Raw genomic sequence first — 23,473 nt, 5'->3', positions numbered from 1 at the left:
AACATCTTGAATTAATTGTGCTGCATTTTCTTTAGTATGTGTGGAAGAGGACTTATTAATATCTCAGTTTAGGCAGGAAAATGGCAGTGACTAGTGATGCTTTCAGCCCATGCACTGCTTTTAGTTGTGCGTTTCTTTTTTAGATATACTTGCCAAAAAAAAAAAAAAAAGACTACTTCCTTCCTCGTCTCCTTTTCAATTACCTGGCACAAAGCTGTAAAGATCTCAGAGAGAGCAAACAAAGCTTCTATCAGCCAATCACCAGCAGCGGAGGCATGTACTTGTGGGCTTTTAAAATTGAAGGCTTCATAGTTATTAAGCCGTTCCTTTAAAGCACATCTCTCTCTCTGCGAAAAATGATCTCTTCAAAGGGACCTTTTCTTAACGCTGATGTTTTTTTTTCAAACCTGAAATAGCCCTGAAAACAGTTTTCTGCTTCACCTCTGATCTTTTTGTTGTTGCTGTTCTCTTATCACAAAAGGCATACCACGTACAAATATTGGTCATTTTGAACATTTTAAAGCGCCTTCTTTGATGGGAATGTTACTGATTTTAATCCAAAGGGAAACAAAAAAACAAAACAAAAAACCTGCCACCAGTCAAAATGATCAGCCGTGTGTGCTCACGCCTTCTGAGAATAATAAAACCTACTCGCTGCCTGTGGTTTGGTGCTAACGGTTTTGTTTGATTTCTCCTTCTAAATACACTGTGGATGTTGAATTCGCCCTCTTTCTGCCTGTCAAAAGGATAACTGTAGTGGATGGAGAAACTTCAGATGACATAAAACTAATGGGTTTTAAATTTAACCATGAGGGGGAAAAAGGATGATTGGAAAAGTTTTTGAAGGATCTGAAATTACAAATCCAGCCTCCCTGAGGAGTAGTCTGAAGCGTCGAAGGACCTGTGTAATTCTCTCTCTGATGAAAACCCTTAATACTGATTTATCTGATCAAGAGCGTCTCAACAGCTTTCTCTGGTGTGCTCAAAGAATACTAATAAACCATTCAATGAAGGCCCATTTAGCAAAGGAATGAGTGCAGCTATTGCTGTAAAACAACATAATTTCAGCATTGAACATCTGATCATCTACAGTATTCAACTGTGACGTCAAACCGTTTCTGAGGCCTTATCAAAACTATTTATTTTACGCTACTTAAAGCCAATAGTTCCGCAAGAGCTTTTGCTTGTATTGCACTGTGGAACTGGCTTAAAAAGGAGTAACTTGGGTTATTGTGCAAATCCAGACCGGGAGCAAAAACCAGCACAACAGAACTGGGTTTGGGTTTGATCTACTGGGCCAGGTGTTCTAGGTTAAATTGGCCCATGTCTGTCTATTACTAGGGTCAATACATATTTTTAGAATTTTTTTATTTAACCCTCCTATTATGTTTGTAATATTATGTTCTGAGATACAGCAATAATGTCCGTGGGTCAATTTGACCCGGGGAGAGTTTTATCATGTAATAGTGTCAGAAACCAAAAATTCCTCCAAAACATTTTTGTATCTGATTATTAACTCCAATACTAACCATCTCAATAAATATTTGTGCAATTATGTTTTTTTATTTCTCAGAAATTAAGGATTAATGACGACAAGTTACTCAATTACTCATTTGGACATAAAAAAATTTAATTTAAATTTTTTTTATGTCCACTGAAAAAAACCTAGACACAAAAAAACGATAATTTCCTTGAAAGTGATCTTTGGTACATTTTTTTATGTTACATTTTTAAAAAATGTTCAATGGGTGATCTTTATAATTGAACTTGAGACACACATACTGTTCTGGGTCAAATTGACCCGCCAATTAAAATCAAGATAAATGAGTTATGCAGAGAGTATTTATATTTTCCTCCACTTGTACTGAGTGTCCACTCAGTGTGGGTGGAGTTTGCCCACGGGAACGGAAAAGGTTCCCGTCAAAAGTTGTATGAACACCTGCTTTCTCACAGTTCATAGTGAAGTAAAGAGAGTAGGGAGAAAGTGGGTTTGTGTGTGTCTGCGTGTGCATGTGTGTGTGTGGTGTGTTGTGTGTGTGGTGTGTTGTGTTTGTGTGTGTGGTGAAATATGGTTCATAGCTGCAAGGAAACGTATAGAATTGGACATTGGTCCAAATTGGTCAAATTGACCCGCACAGTATCGATGTAACAAATAGACGCAGGGGGGGCTGCAAATGTGTAAAAATGAATAACTTTTCAATTTATATGTAGAGTGCACCTATTAAGACAAATAGAAAAAATTTCAAGCAAAAAGAAATACTTTCAACTATTTTTAAAATATTTTTAAACTTTAAAACGGGTCAATTTGACATGCAACATAATAGGAGGGTTAAACATAAGAACTTATCTGAGAGATATGCCTTAGTATTTTTGTAATTTTTTTTTATTTCTAATGGTCTTTGAGGCAGAAAGACCATCTAAAAGGGTAAAAAAAGAACTAAAAGGGTAAAAAAAAGTCGTATGACAGAATATTATCCAGTAGATGCTTCTCGTCATCCCACTAATCGTGATGGCCTTCATAATTAGTTATACTAAACACTTTTTACAATGGAAATCTTACCTGAAGTCATGACTCAACCCAATGGCTGCTGGATGGCTCCATATTTCACCCAGTGCTGGATCAGCAAAACAACCCAAACTAGGAAAACAAAAAGGAATGTCATAAATTCCAAAATGTCTCCTTTAAAGCAGATCCAGATGAAATAAATCCACAGTGATCTAGTTTTACAAGTAATCTACTGACTTCTGTTAGAAAAATGTATGAAAAATGCTTCTTGTTACCTCAGAGCTTTATTCATCCATCAGAGCTCAACCTTATCAAGATATGTAAATGTTTTCTCTGTCATCTTTATGCCTAGATTTAATGGACTGGACAGCAACAGAAGCTTCTGATTGTGTACATGTCATGACGCCCTTTAAAGGATAAAAACACGTTGGAGTATTCAGAAAAACTTTGAAGGTAAAAAGGGATTTTCATTCAATTATGCTTAAAAGAATATTCTTTTAAAAGAAACTATAGAAAGCCTGACCAAAGAGCAATGTGGTGAGAATTTTCAAAGAAATGAGTCATCGACAACTTAATGAGATAAATGTAGAATACATTTCTTTGTGTTGGGATGGAGGGAAATCATTTTCTGTCTGAGAAGAAATCAAAAACAGCTGCCAGCTCTCAAAGCAGTAACCTGCATCTCGCATCTGGTTCTGAGCAAGAACAAAAGATTTTCATCTTAAAAGCATCTTTCATGCGCAGCCCAGTGATTAGAGACGTACAAAAGCATCCACATAACGCGGGTCGAACAACTGAGGATGTCGGTGCTCGTATTCAGTTTGAGAGGAACGTGCTCTGGAGGAGGGTCGTCTTTTTAAAAATCCTGCAGCTCCAAATGAAAGACTGTCCCTGCAATGCACAGAAGAGTTTGCTTACAAAGCTGGCGGAGCAGCTCTTGTAATTTATCACCCAGACTTAAATTTGTGCCGCCAGTACAGGTATCACCTTATGAAGGTCAATGAGGCAAAAAATAAAAGCCCCCTCCTCCTGAGGACAACCTTTTTTCAGAGAGCCAAGAGAAACTCGGACTCTAAAGCCAAAGATGCTGAGGCATGAACCTTTCATTTCTGTTGGATTGCATTTGCACTGAAGTTGTACCGTTTTGTACAGGACGTGTCCCTTACCTGACTCTAACTTTGAACATATGTGGCTGTTCGAGCTAAAAAAGCTTACAGTGCCAATTTTTTACAGTGTGCCGTGAAGCAATACATGAAGTCCCTGCGGACAATGGAGATGCCTCGTTTTGCAAAGAGGAGGTAATCACGTATAACTCCTCAAACATCAGCTGGACACGGGAGTCATAAATGAGAGCTCACCACTTGGCACTTCTGCAGATTGCACTGTCACGACGTAAACAAGGCAAAGAATGAGGAAGGGCTCATCTGATAGGAAATGTCAGAGCATGATTGGATTAAAAAAAACGAAACTAAATTGGGGTCATTAATCATCAGCTAGAAAAACAGTGACAGATCTGGTTCGCCAAAGCTCTCCTCTGGAACTAAGCTGAGTGCCTCCCGGAAATTGTGCAATTACTTTAACACCTGATTTAAATGAAGGGTATGCATGGCAGTGTCAATTGTTAATTAGGGGAAAACAGCTCATATCATTTAGAGATAATTTCCGTCACAAGGAGTCGGGTTATCCTGCCTTTGCGAGAGCAGCAACATGCGGTGCCTTGCAAAAACACTTTAACCATTTCCAAACTTAATGAGATCCACTCATCTATCCAGCCGTGGTCTATACCTGCTTATCCCTGCAGGGTCACAGAGGGCTGGTGCCTAACTACAGGGGTCAGGTCACTGACCCACTATCATAGAATAAACAGCCACACTTCCATCTAAGTGAATTTGGAGAACAGTCATCGTTTTGGGCTCTAGGAGGAAACCAGAGTACATGGAGAAAACCCACACATTCAATCTCCATGCAGAAAAAACCCCAGTCCAGGATTTGACAGCTAAGCAGGATCTTCTTGTTGCAATATAACTACGCTACCAACTGTTCCACTGCAGCCTCAATTTATTTGTGTTTTTTTTTAGATTACAACTACATTTTTTAAATTTTCATAGAACTTAATGTGACAGACCAAGACAAAGTAGTGGATCATTTTGAAATTATACACTTCTAAGCTTTCTCTAAGCAATTCATAGTCAAACTAGAAGCTATTGTTGCACAACACTGCTTTGTATAGTTGAAACCAAGATATTTTCATGGGTTTGACCCAAGTATTATAGTCTAATAGACGATTCTCCCCGTTAATTTGATTTGGAAGTTTAGTTTCACTCAACTTCAGACAGTGAGAGAAAAGTGTGCGTGCGTGCGTGCGTGCGTGCGTGCGTGCGTGTGTGTGTGTGTGTGTGTTTTTTTATTCCATAAGTGTAAATATCTAGTTTCAGCAGAATGTAGGTCAAAAAACGTTTTGGTCTCATCTGAGCAGAGCACATGCTATGTAGAGATATGAACACTCATAAATCTGAGCTTTTTAGGTCGAATCACAATCTGACCAACACTATTTTAAAACTCTTTAATAATAGACTGAATGGAAATAATGTTTTATCTAGCAGATGATTTTCCCAAAACTATGGAAACCAAGCAGTGTGTATGACCCTGAACCTATTAGGATTTAAACAGCAAAAGCAAAAACAAAACTCTTTATTTAGACACATGCTAATACAAGCATAATTAATTTGCAAGTATTTATTTCTTTATTAGCGGTTATATAGTTAAAATGCACGCCTTGGACCTTAAGGATTACAGAAAGCCACTCCAACTAGTTTTGTGTTTTCTATTGCTTTGAAACCATCTTTTTCAGGAGCCCAAACCATTCGTTTGTAAAAAGCTGTGGAATTAATTTGTATTAACGGCTTACTGATGCGACATAGTGCTGATGGTGGGGTGAAAAGTCCCTGATGGGATCACAAAGGGCAACTTCTGCGAACGATCCAACGCTGACACAGGAAGGAGTGGGACTAACAAGACAAAGAAACCATTTGCAATTTCAAAGAAGTTCTGCCTCAGCCGAAATCTTTCTGGGGCTAAACGGCCCGCAGAGTTGCTTCTGTGTGATCTTTGAAGTCATTGCAGGCTTGGTTTGGCTTTTCCTTCATCCACCTGCAGCAGAGACAAAATTCAGCTCAGTGAGGAAGATCTGTTTTTATGCTCTTCACAATTAGACAGATGTGTCCAGCTGAAACCCAAGTTGGTTCAGAGAAACTAATTAGTGGTCTGAAGCAAAAGTCCCTCTCCTGTCCTGTTCTATAAAATAACACTCTCATCAATTCCTTAAGGTTTTCTCGCAATCTTTCAGCAACTTCTTCCATAAAGACCAGATTTGTTGTGTGCATGACAACTAGTTGTCTTTTAGACAAATTCTCCAACCTGAGCTGTGGATCTCTGCGGTTTCTCTGGTTAAAGCTCTTGTCCATTTAGGTGGACATTCCCATTTTAATAGGTTGGCGTTTCTGCCATAAATTTTAAGATGACAGATTTAAACAGAGCTTGTAGATACGTATAGCTGTGGATTATGTCTGCCATTGTTAATGCGTTAACTCATGCGACTAATCTAAAAAGTTTAACGCATTAATTTGACATAATGCAGATTAATCGTATTACCTATTTGACCTAAACGCCTCTCTCTTACAGAGGGTTACTTAGCTCAAAGCAGTGCATTAAACAGTCTTGTGCTGCGTTCAAAACGGTCACAAACGCAGCTGAAAATATGAGTGAGGAGCGTCAGATGATGTGTTCAACAGAAAATTTAGTTTTAAAACTCACAGCAGTTAGAATGGGATCTCTGTAGACATCGGCTGTAGACCTCAATGCAGCCGTTCCAAGTTCAAATCCTGTTCTCAGATCTTTTCTCTCTGCCCCTTTCCTGTCAGATTACTGTCAAATAAAGTCAAATACTTATTGCAGTGATGAATTATCTTTCCACGGAAGCACAACCAGTTTCTATTTAACATTTCTAAACTATGTTTGAAACAAAATGCTGACTTTTAAACCTTCTTGAAAACCCATAAAAGTGAGAAAAGCCTGTCGACAATGTCGAGTATAAAACGTAAGACAAAACATTTTCTTAAACATGTTTTAGAAAGTTTGCATTTTCACATTTCAAGTTTACCAAATTAAGCTCAGTGATTAATCGTTATTAATCAAGGCATTGAGTGTGATTAATCAGACAAATCTTTTTAATCGATTGATAGCACTAATTGGACATTAATTTATAACCCAACTCTGCTTAAAACCTCACTACTTCTTTCTCTCTATATATGAGGCTCCTGTAGATTCTTCACTACTGATTTTAAATAAGATAACTATTAGTTGTCTCATTTAGAGAACTTTCAGAGAGCTTTGCATTTAGAGGAAACTGCTTTATTATAATCTATCCAAGCCATTATCTTTCACCCAATAACCCAGTTTAGTGATGCACAGCGCTCACTGCAATTAACTCGAAGCAACAGGGTTTCCGCTAATGCATTGCATTTCTCTACTCACTGTGTCAGTGAAACAAACTACATCCCCGAGGGCTTCTTCTGCAAAATGATAGCATGCTAGCTGGAGTTGAAGGGGGCATGTTGGGGCCTGACGCCCCCACCACCCTTCAGTTCTCCCACCACAAGCGGAGCAGACATCTCAGCACAAGGCTGATTGCCCCACTGTGACTAAATCTAATCAGAGGCTGCATGACTTGTGCATAACTCATTGCAGGGCCAATCGATGCTTATTTTGCTTTTTTTTTTTTTTGCGTGGATTATTGATATCTTCTATAAAATCCAAGTTTTTTTTTTTCCCTTTGAGTAGCTGACTCTCCATCAAGCAAGGCCAAAGTGGCTCTGTTTAATGCAGCGAGAACAGGAGTGAGGACGTGGGAAGATGTACATCTCACATCTAATTTCTTTCCCCACTTGTACAGTATGAGAAGTCTCAGTCTCTCTGTGTGTGTCGAAGAGGTTGTGTGTGTTTCATCAGTGTGTTAGTGTATGCTCCAAGGCAGTTGATTTCTTTAGCGTTCCTGTTTGGTCTCCAATGATTCAGTCTCACAGATAGATTTGTGCTCTGCCTCTCTGATCACTGATGTTTGCATAACTAATAGAAATGTGGGGATGTCTTGCTTTTTCATCTTAAAATTTTAGATTCTATTCACAGTTTTTTTTTTCTTTTTTTAGATTCAGATTAGCTGCACCTGTATGAGGTCAGTTTAAAAAGTGAAAGTCATATGCAATACAGACTCATTTCAGGCAGATGAATCCAAATATTTACGTCTGATTGCAGCTAATGAAAACCTCAAACTCATTTTCTTAGAAAATGTGAAGTTTGTAAAATAGCAATGAAATTGGATTTTTAACAGAAATGTGATGTTACGACCATGTCAGACTTTCTTTTGCTTAGATGGGGAAAACTACTGCCTCAGGTAGTCTGTAGACACTCAGGCACTATTCACAAATGAGCATCAAACCTGCATAAAGAAGCTGGCTGCATCCAAGCTAGCTAGTGGAAAGTTTAGTGGAAGGAAATAGCAGGGGAGATTGAAAAGGTGTTGATTGCAGCTGGATTCTTTGTTTTATGAGTCGTCACATACAAACCTATCAAATGGATACTATCATTATGTGAGAAAATAAGAATGTTTGTTTTATTTACTGTGAACCATTAACATCTAAATGAGTTTTGGTTGCTGAATTAAACTCTGGAAATATATTATTGTAGATAAACCTAGAGTTAACTTATCTTATTTTTACAGTAGAGCTATTCCATACATTTCCACATCTCCAAAAGCCCCACATATATGGACATGTGCTACTGTTTAGCTCCATGTTTAGAAAGAATCACCTAATCACTCAACAATTTATTTTCCCACAATTGTATCCTGTCATGTGCATAATGTATGCAGCGGCAATATTACAAGTGCAATAATCACACATTCCCCAGGCAAACTGGGCACCCTGTTCTGTCCTATCACATGCAAATTTAATATGGTTTTATTGGCGGACAAGATGAGTGTTATTCCTCCGAATGAATCAGACATGCAGGGTTTATGTACGGTTTCATTACTAGGCTTGAGATTTCTTCCCTGTAAGTGTGTAAGCACAGAGTCGTTGATTCCTCAGATGGCGTTAAGGGCTGGTGATGGTTGCTGCGTCACGTAGGCCGTAACTGCAGGTCGACTAGGTTTGAGAAGCAGAAAGCAAAGCCTTCAAATCGACAAATCAGTTTAAAAGTTGAGCCATTATGAGCAGAAATGTCACATTTATTTTAAGCTTTCAAAGAGGCTTTTTTTTTTCTTGACGTGATGATTACACAACATATAACTTTGACTTTTCATCAAATTTCAACCTACTTAATGCCAATGGGGTCAGAAGTACATTTAATTGTTCCAACACTACTGACATTAGGTTACATTTCTCCAGTTAAGTTGTTTTTTATACAATTTATGTCACCATCAATACATCAAACATCTGAATGGACATCTGGCCCCTCTTCAGAGTTCATTTAAATTGGTTGGCTTGCTACCAATGACCAACCTTTTAAAGGGGAAATATTAAGTATTTTCCATGGACATAGTGTCGATATATGCCACAGTCAAGTAACTGTTACCTTCAGTTATTATAAAAATGCATGGTCTACCAAATATAACTTAAAAGAAACTCCTGCTACAGTCTCTGAAAAGCAAGACTGGCCAATACTCAACGAGAATTATGCCAGAAGATTGCTGATACGTTTATCAAAGTGTGCGGCTTACATAATTAGAGATTCATCTCAAAAAGTACATTTAAATTGAAGCCTCCTAAATTACACATGTTATGTGTAAAGTAAGTGTTATTTCAAAGTAAGCGAGCAGAACTACCATCCAAATGAAACGGAGGAAATGATGTTTCTTGTGAGCCATCAAGTTGTTAATGTATTTTCATTTGCGTGTGCTAGTTCTAGTCAAAGCCGCAACATCCGTCTCTCTATTGAGACTTTTTTTTCTCTCTCTCATGATGACAAAGCCGCTTCCCCGTCCCCTCATTGCTGTAAAGCACCATAAGTCGAAAGAGTCATCCAAAAGACTTAGTGCCATTGGTGACAAAGCCTCTTGTTCATGCTAACACAAATTCTCATTGTAGTGTGACATTATTTCTGGGGCCTGTTCCTGCTGCAACAGGAAGATGTGAAAAATCCAGACTGCAATTACATTCCAGCTTAATTACTTCCATTTACCAAGGTATTAATTCAGATCTCTCTCCTGAAGCCCCTGCTGATTCTAACCTGACAGATTGTTGCGCACAGCTTCTGCACATAAGCCTACCTGGATTATTAACTGTTTAGGTCTTAAACTGTGGCAATACGATGAAATACAATTAATGAATTAAATGTAGACAAAATAATTTTCTACGTCGAGTTGAAATTTGAGACTGACGGGAATGGAAATTTTGTGCGTGTGCTACAAAAATCAACTGCTTGCTTGTTCATATGCTAGTTTCTTATCCAGCACAGACAGATCAAACCCTTCAGCAACAACAAAAAAAATAAATATCAAGAGTATTTATTTGTCTAAATTGCACAGTTTATCTAGTTTTTACATAAATTGGGTTTATTACCACATTGGGAACAACAAAAGCTGAATTTTCTACAACCTATTGTAAGAAACGGTTTTCAAAAGATTTGTGGAAAACTGAGATATGGGATGTGTCTTCTGCCGGAATTTATTTGGTAATCATGTAAAGTGCTTATTTTTTATTTTATCAAAGTACCTGAACCTGCACAAAATGTTACATTTTATTCACGTTGATTACATAATATGCCCAAATTAAATCAGATTAAAGTGTTGCATTCAAGTACCCTGTACTGAAGTAGACATTTTACTAGTTTTTTTTTTTACTCGAGGAATTGTTTTAATGACAACTTTTTACTTCTTAAGTAAAAGTACACTGAGGTATCACTAAGCTTACTTGAGTACATTGCTACATTGAGTACTAAATGCTAAACACAGAGTCATAACTTGCTAAACTGGGAGTGAGATTCATTCAAATCAGGATTTATTCATATTTTATTAAGGACTGTTAGTAGATTAGAACAAACACAGCAAATTGCATATTTATATCATGTGCACATTATGATTTTATAGCTGTTGTAATGTTTTTATATTCATACAAACCGATCCATTGTATTTTCACTCAAGAAATGTTTTAATTACACATTAAAAGTCATTTCTCTTCCCAGGTCAAAGTTACAAATAATGAATTTGCTCTTAAACTGTTTTTTGCCTGGTTAAATAAAGGTCACATATAATTAGTTCTAATCTATTCTGCATTTATTTATCCTGTAGGATCATTGAAGTTCATGAGATTAGAAGATTATTACCGCATCTTTGAAGAAGCAACAATGACGTAGGCAAGCCTGTTCAAACTCTATTGCAGGAGGTGGGAGATCCAGCTGTTGCTAAATATCTACAACTAACCAGCAGGAGTCATGCGACCACTATTTCTAAGAAAAGGTAGCGGTAAAAAAAAAAAAAAAAAAAAAAAAAAGGCTGAGAAAATCCAAAGCGGAAGTAAAGAAAATAAGTGGGGCAGGAAAAGCGCTTTGTAGAGAACTCTGAGAAGTTTGCATCCACATCTGAGCTGCGTGATGTGAACGGAGGGAGGGAGGAAAGAAACTTTCATTCCTCGAGTTAGAAAGTTTGGAAAAGCGGCGCCGTTACTGTGGGAAACGATGGGACTCCCGGCGCTGGAGTTCAGTGACTCTTTCCTGGACAGCCCGGACTTCAGGGAGCGCCTCAAATACCATGAGATAGAGCTGGAGCGAACCAATAAATTCATCAAGGAGCTCATCAAGGATGGGAATATGCTGATCACTGCCCTCAAGAGTAAGTTGTCCTGCACGACAGGATTTATTTTCCCTTTGTTTTCTTGAATCCAGAAATAAAGGTGTAGCTACCTGAGCCACAGGCGCGTCGCAATCAGGGATGCATTCATTACAGAGAAGTCTGACTGGGCGCTCTCTGAAAAAGCTGCGGTCTCCTCATTGAAAACCGTTATATTACCACTAAAGAGCTCAAATCAACACAAAACCCGCAAATAATTCATTATGCCAGCGCTGTTTGATTCTGGGTGTTTTTAGATCCTAAAATAAACCCCAGATTCAGAACGGAGTTACTGGTGAGATGAATTCATTGACTTTGCACGTATTTCCAGACAGGAGGCCATGGGTCGGATATGGTTAGTACCAAGACGGACTTTTCGTTACATCAGTTTAATAACGGCCTGCTTCTCTTTTCAGGGGTCACCCATCAGAGGTGGAGAAATTACAAGCTTTAATCTGTGCATAAGCCCAAACTGAGGATGCTGTCACTTTCTATCACGGGTCATTGTCTTCTCTCTCTCTGGCTCTCTTTCACTCTCTCTATCTTTCTCTATCTCTCCAAGTACAGTCCAGAACTCCAGCCTACTAATGAGACTGGACTTCCTGTTCTGATGTACACACGTGGGAATCGCTGTCTAGTCTCCTAATGTCAGACATGAGTCTGTAAAAGGAGAAGGATTTGAAATGTGGACGGCCTTTAAATATGGAAAACATCCACGTTGGGACTGAATATGTGGGGCACAGATAGGCATTCCCAAACCAATAACTTCTTTTTCTTTTCTTTGCAAAGTTTACCATCATATTTTAATCCAGAAAAAATATATATATATGCTTTTACAGTGTTTTATGAAGTGTATGACGTCCTCATGTAGCAAAATAGCCCCACAACATGATGCTGCCATGATGCTGGATGTGACAAGCTTTCCTGTTTTTATTCCAAATGTAACATTTGTGAAAAAAGCCAAACAGTTCTACTTTAGTTTCATCAGTATGTTCAAAACGAAGGTCTTTGCTGCTGCAATCTGGCTTTTTACGTTTCTTTTGAAGTGAAGTTGTCTGAGTGGCCTTTCAGTAAATATCTCATTTTAACGACAGTAAATAAATCTGACATATTATTTCTCTCATTTAGCATTTTTTGTCTATATATATATAGTTCAATAAATTCTGACAAAACGAGAGAAATGTGGTCTGCTTTGATGTCGCAGTCAGAAATAAAGATGTACTTGACTTTTGGTCGGTATGTGTACGTATCCGATTTCAACTTTAGTAACTTCTGCAGGGAGTTGGAAAAGTTGGATTTGAGCAAAAAAGCAACTTTGCTGTGAGCTTTACATTCTTTTGAATATTTCAGTATGTTTTTATCATATGCAAATAGTTCAATGATTACACCTTGTGAAGTATATGTTATAACTGCTGCTAGAGTTTCATATAAATCTTCAAACATAATGTTGGTCAGATGGATCTTTTGATGGAATTCAAAACATTCATTTTCCAAATGTATAATTTCAGTCTGTATAATCTGGTTGTGAGTTTGTTGTTCTCTGAGCATAATTTTGGTCCTTGGTGTTTTCAGTAAATAGAGATTATTGGGACAGTCAAAGGGAGAAGATTATACCAATTTTTTGGTGTCTTGATAATCAAGCCCAGACATTGATTATGTTTGCACATAAACACGTAAAAAAATAAAATAAATAAATCTGTTTCAACAGCTGTAAATACTCCAGAGTGGAACCTGCATGGGGAAAAAAAATGTAGTACTTAGTTTGCAGCATGTTGAGGATGGCAGGTGAGGCTGTCGGCTTATTAATCACATTGTGTTTGCCTCATTGCTTCTTGTCTTTAAGGTATTACCAATATAACAAAGAAAAGGTAAACATCTATCATGAGTTTTTTTAAGTTGTGTTTAGGTTGAGTTTTCTGATTAGAACATTGTTTAGCTTATGGCTTAGTTTTAGGGCTGATATATCATTAATTTGTCATATTACTCATTCGCTTGTCAATCCACCTCTTCATAAATGTACTGTTAGTTTTCTTGTGCTACTTCCTTCATTCAGCTACTGTCATCTTTGCTTTCACCGCCTGTGTTTGCTTGCTTTGTTGCTTCAGGGTTTCGTCGTATGAAATCTTTATCATCCATTATCCACTTACCCTTGTGTAGTCACAGCGGAGCTGGTTCCTATTTTCAGAGATCATTTGGAAAGATGTGCATCCTGGTCACCTACTCAATAATTCTTTTCAGTTAATCGTTAAACATTTAAGTTGGCACACATTCTGTCTACCTACTGTTATTGTGAAATACAAATTGGATAAATGTTCTGACTTTATCTTTCCAATGTCATGCCAGGGAACCGTTGAGTCAATTGTTGACAAAAAATCTTGTAAAGAAGATTTCAGCACATGTGTCAAAAGCGGCAGCAGCTCAGAAAAAATGTTGCCCAAAGCTGTCTGATAACGCAGCACCACATGAGCAGAGCCTTCACAGTGCTGTCGTTTTGGATCCATCAGCAAGGTTATTACCACCTTTATTTATTTTTTTAAGTTGGTCATTTGTCATTTGGGGCGTCTCATTTTTTCATCATTTGCAACTAATGAACAGGAAATTAACACTTGTGCATTTAATCAGTAGAAAAGGTGAATCCACCTGCAGTCTCTTCAAAACTTGTGTGAAAATTCGGCTGAATGTTGCTTAAGTAGAAACTCTTTGACAATGACTAACCAGTGAGAGTGGGCGATAAGATGGTATTAGATTGGGAAGGATTAGGACATGTTGAAGAGCCGCCAAAGCAAAGAGATTGTGATGCTGTTTATATAGAAGATTCAGTCTGTTGCCTTTTAATTCTCTTATGCTGATGCATCAGCTTTATTTTCCTCCCTATCCTTTAGCATCATAAGCTAAATCGTACAGAGCAGGAGAGCACTTTGTATGTTTGGTGGTGTATAACTTCAGTTTTTGAGTTGAGCTGGTGAAAATCTATGTTCCTTGGCATGAATACGTCTTTAATAGGAACATTGTGATCAGTTGTGATTTACATTTTTAAAAATGTGAGAGATTTCTGCCATAACTCTCACAATATCAGCTGACATTTCACAATATCGCATTTTAAGTTTTCGCCAAAAAGCTCTTCTGATTTGCTGCGGGTGATTTACTTACAGGACAGTCAATAGGAAACTTCAGAAATGGCAAAATGAAAATGTGCAATTAATACAAAATATTTGTGAATACAAAGACATATATCAGTGTGTAAATAAAGCAAAAACAAAAAACGGCTGTCCTTTTGTTTATGACACAGTGTCTGATATATAGGTGATGACATCAGCAACATCGGCATTAACAACATGCTACATTTTTAAAAAAAGAGCACGGTGATAATGGCTGTTTAAGTAATTAATGTCTATTCATGGTCTGGAAACACTGGCAGTAATGGAAAAAAAAAAAAACCTGAAACTGCACCTATGCAGTCCCCATTTCCAGCTAATTTAAAATGCATGTTTATCCATTTTCTGCGCGTTTCTGCCTGAACCAAATGAAAAGATGTTAACTAATGAGGGAAATCAGGCTGTTTTTTTTTAAGCTGAAACATTTGTTTTCATCTCTATAGATTTTAGCAAGTTGATCATGTTGCCCAGCAATCTTATTGGTTATATTTATGGCAACAAATCCATTTGTTTTACTGTCTCAACCTTTTCCTTTTTTTCCCTATCTCTGTTCCATATAGCTGTGTGCTTAGGATTTGAATTTTCTGCATGTCCTCTTGATGATTATTCCCAGATGTATATTGATATTTTCCTCACTGCCATATTGTATGACTGCAGTATTATAAGCTTGTCCCTAGTGTAAACATAGCAAATGTGTAGTTGCTTGGCAACTGCGCTGGTCTGCGATGGCTGAAGTAATAACATTGTTGAAAATAAAAAGGAAAACCAACTGAAGGGATGGCAGCGTTTGAAAAAGCCACCAGCGATTATCTAGTTTAAAATGAAGTTGGGAAAAGTTGAAGGAAGAAAGAAAATCTTGAATGTATTTAGATTATTTAAAAAAAAATAGTCTTCAAAGAAGCATGTTTTGCTAAATAGTGAGGATAATAATCATATAGTGGAATGTTACTCACCCTCCTAAGGGCCACATCCTGAAAGGCTCTGATCTTTTCTTATCAGTGCAGGAAGTAAAAGATATTATGATGTGAGAGAATGAGAAACGAAATGCTGATTTTCAACAGGAAGTCGGTGTACTTAGTGTACTTGGGAAAACAGGAGTTATTGAATCATTCTTGTCAGAGACTATTTGTTTCAGACAACTTTTTACAAATGTTCTCAGTAGCAGTTCTGAGAACATTTGCAGCAACTTAAGAGCCTCTTTGCCACTGTTTATCTGGAGAAAGATTGGTTCAGTAATGAGATGCTGCAGGGAGATAACTTTGGGAGGAAGTTTCAGCAGGACTTAAAAGTGACTAAAAGTGTTTCCTCGTCAGTAATTTTAAAAACATTAGTACAGTAAAGAGTACTGCCACAGTGTTTGTGTATGTTGTCATGCTGAAAACGTTTTAAAATTGAGCTCAAGTGGCCGAGGGTCCACAAGATTCAGTTAAAAGTTCACATCTTCCTATTTCATAAATGTGCAAAACATGTAAGTAAATGAGTAAAGCTACAAAGAAAGACAATTTTCTATTGTATAATTTTCTAGCATTGTGAACCCCGAATACTAGGTTTATTTTGATTGCCACACTGCACAACATACAAAAGAAGAGAAAAATAAAAAGAAGCTGCAGTCTAGTTTACCTTCTGGAGCTTTTAACCATTTGGGTCATCACGTCTTACTTCTGTGTGAATGATTCTGTATTTCCCAGGGAAGTATAGGGCCAATCCTATTTTATATCTGTCTAGCAGAGAAGCAGTTCAGGCAGTGAGCATTGCAGCTCTGCTGGACACCAATATCCTCCTAAATGTTTTATTAATGGGTGTGAGGATGGCTAGTATCAGGACATCAATATCCTGTGCAAAAGGTTTAATACCAAAGAGCACCTTAGCATTCAACTTTGTACTAAACTTTTAAACTTTTCCTTTTAACTTGTGTATTCTTTTATATGCTTGCCAAACTTTGCTTATTTGGAACGTCAATACTGATGTATTCATCATCAGTATTGCCAAATTATTCTACAAAAATATGGTAAATGAATTTGCTATTGTCAGAAATGATCACTGTGTATGTTTCCTTGTATCAATACTTAAAGAAAGGTCCCTTGCTTTATTCAATTCTGAGCCATATTTGCAAAAGTTCCTGCAAGAGACCTGACTGGGGTGAAAATTCTTGCAGCCTGACAGCAACGCCCAACGTACAGGAACAGTGAGGATGAAATATCTTTAGCCAGGAGCTGAACAAGAGGCAGTGCAACAGATGGCCTGGCTCCCACAGAGTCCTGACCTTAACACTGTGCAGTCACTTTGAGACTAGATGAACAGACAGTGGACACCTAGCAAGAAAATCTGAGAGCTTGGAGCATGCTCTCTGTGAGCCCCTTTAAAAGCTACACCAAGAAGCTGGAATAGTTTTAAAGCCACACATTGAATGTATAGGTATGCACATGTTCGCTGTAATCAATGTCTCTTAAGTAGTGTTGAAAAACATGTCAAATCTACATTATTACACATTCCAAATACAGTGCATTGAAATTATTTGCTGCGGTTTGATCAGGTGCAAGTAAGATCTCGCACCAGCTGCTGTCATTAGTGGAGCCATGTCTGCGGTTGGCAGCTACTGTTCACACCTGGTGTAGATAACAACTGCTGACTTTTATTAATCCCTCTTGCTTGACTGCTATAATTCAGTACAATAAAGACACTAATTATCCCTTTGTGAGCTGAATGTGAACAGCAGCATAGACAAGGGAAATAATTAGTAGGTAGGCAAGTTTTCAGCTGAGCTCTATGGGCACCAAGCCACAAGCCTAATTGTAACCATATGATAAACATAAAATAAATGTGGGAACATTTATAGTCCCTGTATATGATGGGGAGAAAAAAAAACCATCCATATGATGCAGTTCTTGGTATATATAGATTGTTTGACATTGTTAGTTCATGGAAACATTAAAACTTTGAATGTTTGGGACTTTGCTGATAAACTGATGTATGTTAAACCAATAGATATTAGGTTTCATTAACAATTTGAAAGGCACATTCATCTGGAGAACTGCTTGGATCCAGTATTTGTTAAACTAGAATAAGTCCAGTAGATTAGTGGTGGGCACCGCTAACTAAAAGGTTAGTTGCGCTATAATGCTACAGCAGTAATCATAAGGATTAGCTCTGTATGAGCTAAAATGCTACATCAACCTAGATGTTGCTTAGTGGAGTGCTAACGTGCTAAATTCAATCAACTGTTGCTGATTTTGCCTGATCGACCTCAGTAATGTCTCTATCAGAAAGCACTAAAGACGTATTGATTTGCAATCAAATCATATTTTAATACATGCAGATGATAAAATATTTATATAGGAGAGACTTGAAAATATGTTCCATTGGTTTCACACGGATATTGGTATAAAAAAATAAAATGAAAATTCTGGAAGGGCAGCAAATATTCAAAAGATTTCTGCAAACATTTTCCATCCGGCCCTCAAGTAAAATGTCTCGAGTTGGAGCGTGAGAAAATAGCAAACACATTCTCTTTTTTGTTTTCTTTGTTCTTCTGATATATATTTTTGCAGGTTCTTGTCCAAATGAATATTAAGTGGCTTAACAAATAAAACCAGTTCCATCAGACATCAGTTAGTTTTATCCACACGTTTTCAGGCAAAGATAAGAATTCCCTGCAGAGACTGTATTTAAATCATTTTAAACTATCAGAGGAAATGTTTTTCCCATGAGGTTAAAGTTGGCTAAATTAATCTGTTGTGTAAGATCAGCTTTAAATTAGCTCATTTTTCATACATTTATATAATCCAGAAAAAAACTGAAGAAAAGTGGTGTCTGCCTTTTTCATCAAATCTTTAGACGAAAGAGAATAAACAACATATTAACTGATTGACCTATTGGTGTTGCAGCAGATCTCATCATGTTGGATCAATCAAACAGACCACAGTGGTAATCATATTGTAATCTTCTATATAATCATTGCTGTAGGCCAATAATTCTTGGCCTATGAAACATAGTTTGGCTGACCTGCTTTCAATCTAAATATTTTATTGCTGTTAAATGTGTGACTTTTTTAACAAAGCCTGTTATTTTTGGCTTCTTGTCATTTGGTCACCAAGGAGATCAGGAACGTGTTCAGATTTCATATTTACTGTATTTGCATCAAGTCAGGGTGAAAAATCTTGGAAGATTTTGAAAATATCTATGATTAAGAGTACATTTTGGGGGGAAGGTTAAAAATCATAACTGAAGTGATAATTATAATGTAATATTTATTTAAACTTTACCTGAGTTCTTCTTTCCCTGGGATGTAAATATGTCAAAGAGAGGCCAGTTTCTCCTGCCCACTCCAAAATGGGGAAGAAACAAGAGAGCTTTCTAAAGCAGATCGGTATGGATCATCTGAAGTTTTCACAGAAAGAGACGATGAAATTAAAATGGAAGAGTTTTTTGTTTTTTTCAATTGCAGTGCAATGTATGGTGACTGTAGCATTTGGAGGAATAATAAATATTCAGAGTAAAGTTGGAGTCTAAGGCGATGAACATTGTGTTGACAACATCTAACCATCAGTTCTGACAGTAAGCTCACCAATAATGTTTTTATTTTTTACTTTTGCCATAATAACTATCAGCACATTGCCTGCTAATTTTGGATATTTTTCTTATGGGTTCTTTTACAAAATCTAAATCTCTTGATATTTCTGTGATGCTGATTTGGCAGAGACCTTACGAGAAACTGTTATTATGCCATCTGACACTGTGTCTCTGCCACCATCCCGGTGCCCACGCCTGTTCACCCCGCTACACACTGATGTTTCCTTCCTGGGACAGATGCGGTAATGAATGGCTGACACGCATGGGGTCGTTACTGGAAAAACAACAGCGTTTAGCTAATCTGTAAACAGCGTTTCTCCTATTTGAAACGTGTTCTGATGTGGCTGTATAGGTTTGTTCAGCCGTAATTAGCTGCTTTTTAATTAAATAACCAATTAAAGTGTAGATTTTCTATTTTTGTTTTTTCAACCTTACAAAGTGTTGGGCTTTGGGGACTCTTGTATTTGTTTGTCTGTGGACAGATGATGCTCCCAAGGCACAGCCACAGGAAATGTCCTGTAAACATGCTTGTATAACCATCCCCCATCCTCCCTCTGATAGCATTTGGCCTGACATCATTCTCCTTCCCTGTGTGGGTGTGTGTATGTGTTTTTCTCAGTGTCTGCGCCTGTTGGACTGTGACTAAGACTGAGTTTGTGTTGCAGGATTATAGCATTTATAATGTATTGCTGCAGCTTTGACTACTTATATGAATTTTAACTCGTGTAGTGGAAATGAAATACGGGGTCACATTATGTGACTCGTTTAGCAATAAAGCTGAGTGAGGCAGTAAGCTCGGCGAGGAGCTCGGATATTTTTTTGCGGATAGATTTTGATAAAGGGATTAAAAGCTGCTTCCCCTCAGACTGGGCAGGAAAATGTGTTTGGATTCAGTCTGAGGTCTGTTTCGGAGAACTCTTTGTTTACTCTGTCAGTCAGAGTGATTGTCACACTGAGTGGCACACTAGGGAGGATGTACAAAAAGGCACAACAGTTTGCATTTTGGAGGCGTAGAGGAAAAATGAAACATGTTACTTTCAGGCGAGAGATGGAAGTTTGTTTCATGCCGGAATGAAATTGCTGCACTTTAGTTTTACATTTGTAGCTTTCTGTTGCCGTTTACTAAGGGGAAGCGCTGTGTTTAAACAAAAACAGCTTTAGTCATCACAATTGTTTGGTTTGAAATCTAACGTTGGATATCACTGATCACGTTTTATGTAGCAAACAATCTTCGTCAGCAACACTCATTTGTGTGAGATAGCAACCCTCAAATTTTAGATTAACTTTACATTTAAAGAATAAAATGAACTTTTCATTTTAATTGGAGTGGAATAATGTCAGTCAAAATTTTGCTAAATGTTTTGGTGTTGAAGGGCTGCACAGTGGCGCAGTTGGTAGAGCTGTTGCCTTGCAGCAAGAAGGTTGTGGGTTCGATTCCCAGCCCGGGTCTTTCTGCATGGAGTTTGCATGTTCTCCCCGTGCATGCGTGGGTTTTCTCCGGGTACTCCGGTTTCCTCCCACAGTCCAAAAACATGACTGTTAGGTTAGTTGGCCTCTCCAAATTGTCCCTAGGTGTGAGTGTGTGTGTGTGCATCGTTGTTTGTCCTGTGTTGCCCTGCGACAGACTGGCGACCTGTCTAGGGTGACCCCGCCTCTCGCCCGGATCATTAGCTTGAGAGGCACCAGCAACCCTCCCAATCCCACTAAGGGACAAGGGTGTAAAGAAAATGGATGGATGGATTTAGTGCTGATACTTTGCTGGTGACACTTCGTACAGTGCCTTTCTGCAGACAGGACGACACAATTCTTGTAAAATTTCTGAAACTTTGAGTATACAGTGAATCCATTGGTCATCCCTGTTTGCACAGTTTTTCTATGTTGTTCTGAGTCATTTTCAATACTCTAAGTTCATCCTATGGCTTTTCTACAGGATTAAGGACTGGAGACTGAGGTGGTCGTCTGTGTTTATGAGCAAAACCCTAACCAGAAAGTAAGGACAAAAGCAAAGGTCACATTCATTTCAGTTGAAAAGACATTAAATTGGAAAGAAGACAACCTCTTGGACGCCGAGTGTAACAAAAGAAAATATGTGAATAAAGTTAAGGACGATGTTCTTTGCTGGCTATTACTGCTAACGTACTGCTCCACTTAGTGTTTAAGTGTTTCTTTCCCCTTGCCATGAACGTCCCTGTCAGAAGTTTTGTTAAATGTGTTGTCTGTGCCTTTTAAAAGGAAATCTCCTAACTCAGTCCAAAGGCTGCACCCCCGGTGATTTATGGTGGAGGCTGGCACGTCTGGCTTTTTTCATTCCGGCAGACTTGCAGGGGTAATAACTCTGATCTTTTCTTTAGAGCTCTAAAATAGGCTGTGGCACTGTATCAGCCTCTTATCAAAGACCCTGTGTCAAGAACTTCCAAGTAAACAAGCTGAAAATAATGCACATGTTAAACTATTAACCACCTCATGTCCTTTTTTGGTAAATGGTAACTAGCTTTGGGCTGGCATCAGATTTTCAGGATACAGTGTTGCAATATTATCACTGTGTTTACACAAAACAATGAAAGCAAAAATGCACAACACAATTGAACTGCTTTAATTTGAAAAAAGAACAGGGATTTTATTTCTTCTTGCCGTACTCCTCATTAAAGAGTAACAGAAGGTGCATAAACAGCTGATATTCCCTGGATTGTTCTGATATTATACTCATGGTGCAGTTGGCTGCATAATAGATGTCAGTCATTGCATGGCAACTGTAGTTTATGAAATTTGGAAATGGAACTTTCCTCGTAAGAATGAGATGGCGTACTTCTTGCAGCTAGCAGGCTGACGGGGGACAGCAACAGGTGCAGGAGGGGATGTGCTCAATTAGTCTTATCACTCCGTACAAGACATGGTAAATGTGGCATTTTTTCTGGCATTTAATTAAAAAAGAATATGCATGTCCTGACAATTTGATAATTAATATCAAATATTTGATAATAATTTTAGCATGATGTCAAAATACGAATACTTTTATGTCCATCAGCTCCTTTGTTCCATCAGCCAATGTAGTTCCTCATGTTATCTTAAAGTTTGGGTCCAGTCCCATTACAGAAGAAGCTTACTGGGGGCAGGTTGGGTTTGGGATGATGTTCTTTTGGTCATGATCGCTGTCTCTATGACCACAGATTAAGATCGAACATTGACCAGAAAAACAGCAGCTTCACTTTTTGGCTCAGCTATTTCCGTAACAAGACAAACCGCCAAGGCAGCTCAGCTGCTTTGCTTCAGGCAGAGACTGACCTCGAGTCGGAGGAAGCAGTTAACCTTTCTCTGGTTGTGAACCATGGCCTTGTATCGGATATTTGCAAAGTAAATTAAATATGTCTTTAATTTGAAGTTTAAAAACATAAGTAGTCTGAGGATTCCTTCTCCAGTAGCTGAAGCGTTTTTCTTGCCTTAAGTGTTTGGTAAACTATAAAAAATGTGCTGAAAAATATCTTTGCCACCCCATATGTAAGCATTCCTTTAATTTTTGTCAATGCTTAATCTGGTGAAAAGTCACAGCAAACAGTTTATAGATTGATTAAACGCCTGTAACAAAACGGCAAATATAGAGATAGAAGGCTTTTGTTTTTAGCATTTGCAAGGTTCAGTCTGCAGGCTCCCCTCACACAGCAACACTTCCACCCCTGCTGGGCAGATGACAGGCAATTGTGATCGTACGCAGGTGAAAGAAGGCTTACCTGAAGGGCCGCTCCCCGGTTACAATCCCTCCAAATGGAATCAAAGTGGCACAATGCACCCTACTGTTGCATCAAAGAGATCTCCCCATCTCTCATTAAGCTGGGGGCATAGAAGCACTCCCCTTTGAAGACCTTCTCATCTGAAATCACCAGAGTCTCCCTGACAAGATAAAGTAGCTTTAGTGTTCCTTAACACAGTGTTGATGTACAGGCACACGGCGAGCGGTCTCATCCAAAGAGCCGCACTTTATTTTTTTAATTTCTCACTAAATAACAAAGACGAATTCAAAGTGCAGGGATACGTTAATGCCGACGGATTCTCTGTGAGTCATCCGAGCAGAGGCCTAAGTGCGGTTCACTTTCAAGCTGAAGATGAATCGTCAGAGTGTAACTTTTTAATGGAACACATTTATGCAGGTACACAAAGATGTTAAAATTTTTTATGCACCAATCTGAGAAGAGAGTTCATTAAAACCGCTGAAAAATATGCAGAGGAGTAAAAGCACAACAAATGTGTTGCTTGGTAATTAGTCTGCTGCTGAATTTTGTTAAAAGCGTACAATGGAGTGTTTTAAGGGCAGCAGATTGATTATTAAGGGTTCCTTGTTAGATAGCTTTGTATGTCTTTTGTGCTTAA

The 23,473-nt window shown here is 38.1% G+C and overlaps 1 protein-coding gene across 2 annotated transcripts in view; it reads left to right on the top strand.

Moving 5' to 3' along the window:
- Window positions 1-11,050: 11,050 nt before the first annotated feature.
- Window positions 11,051-23,473, top strand: part of arhgap42b (Rho GTPase activating protein 42b) — a 94,927-nt gene continuing 82,504 nt past the window's right edge. For both annotated transcript variants that reach the window (XM_008426417.3, XM_008426415.3), the window contains exon 1: window positions 11,051-11,390. In XM_008426417.3, coding sequence (XP_008424639.1) covers window positions 11,237-11,390 — 154 coding nt within the window. In that variant the 5' untranslated portion in view covers window positions 11,051-11,236. The remainder of the gene's footprint in view (window positions 11,391-23,473) is intronic.

Source organism: Poecilia reticulata, chromosome 13 (assembly GCF_904066995.2).
Source record: "Poecilia reticulata chromosome 13, P_reticulata-male-v2, whole genome shotgun sequence".
NCBI lineage: Eukaryota > Metazoa > Chordata > Actinopteri > Cyprinodontiformes > Poeciliidae > Poecilia > Poecilia reticulata.
The sequence above is the reverse complement of the archived record's forward strand: the minus strand, read 5'-3'. Positions and strand labels throughout refer to the sequence as shown.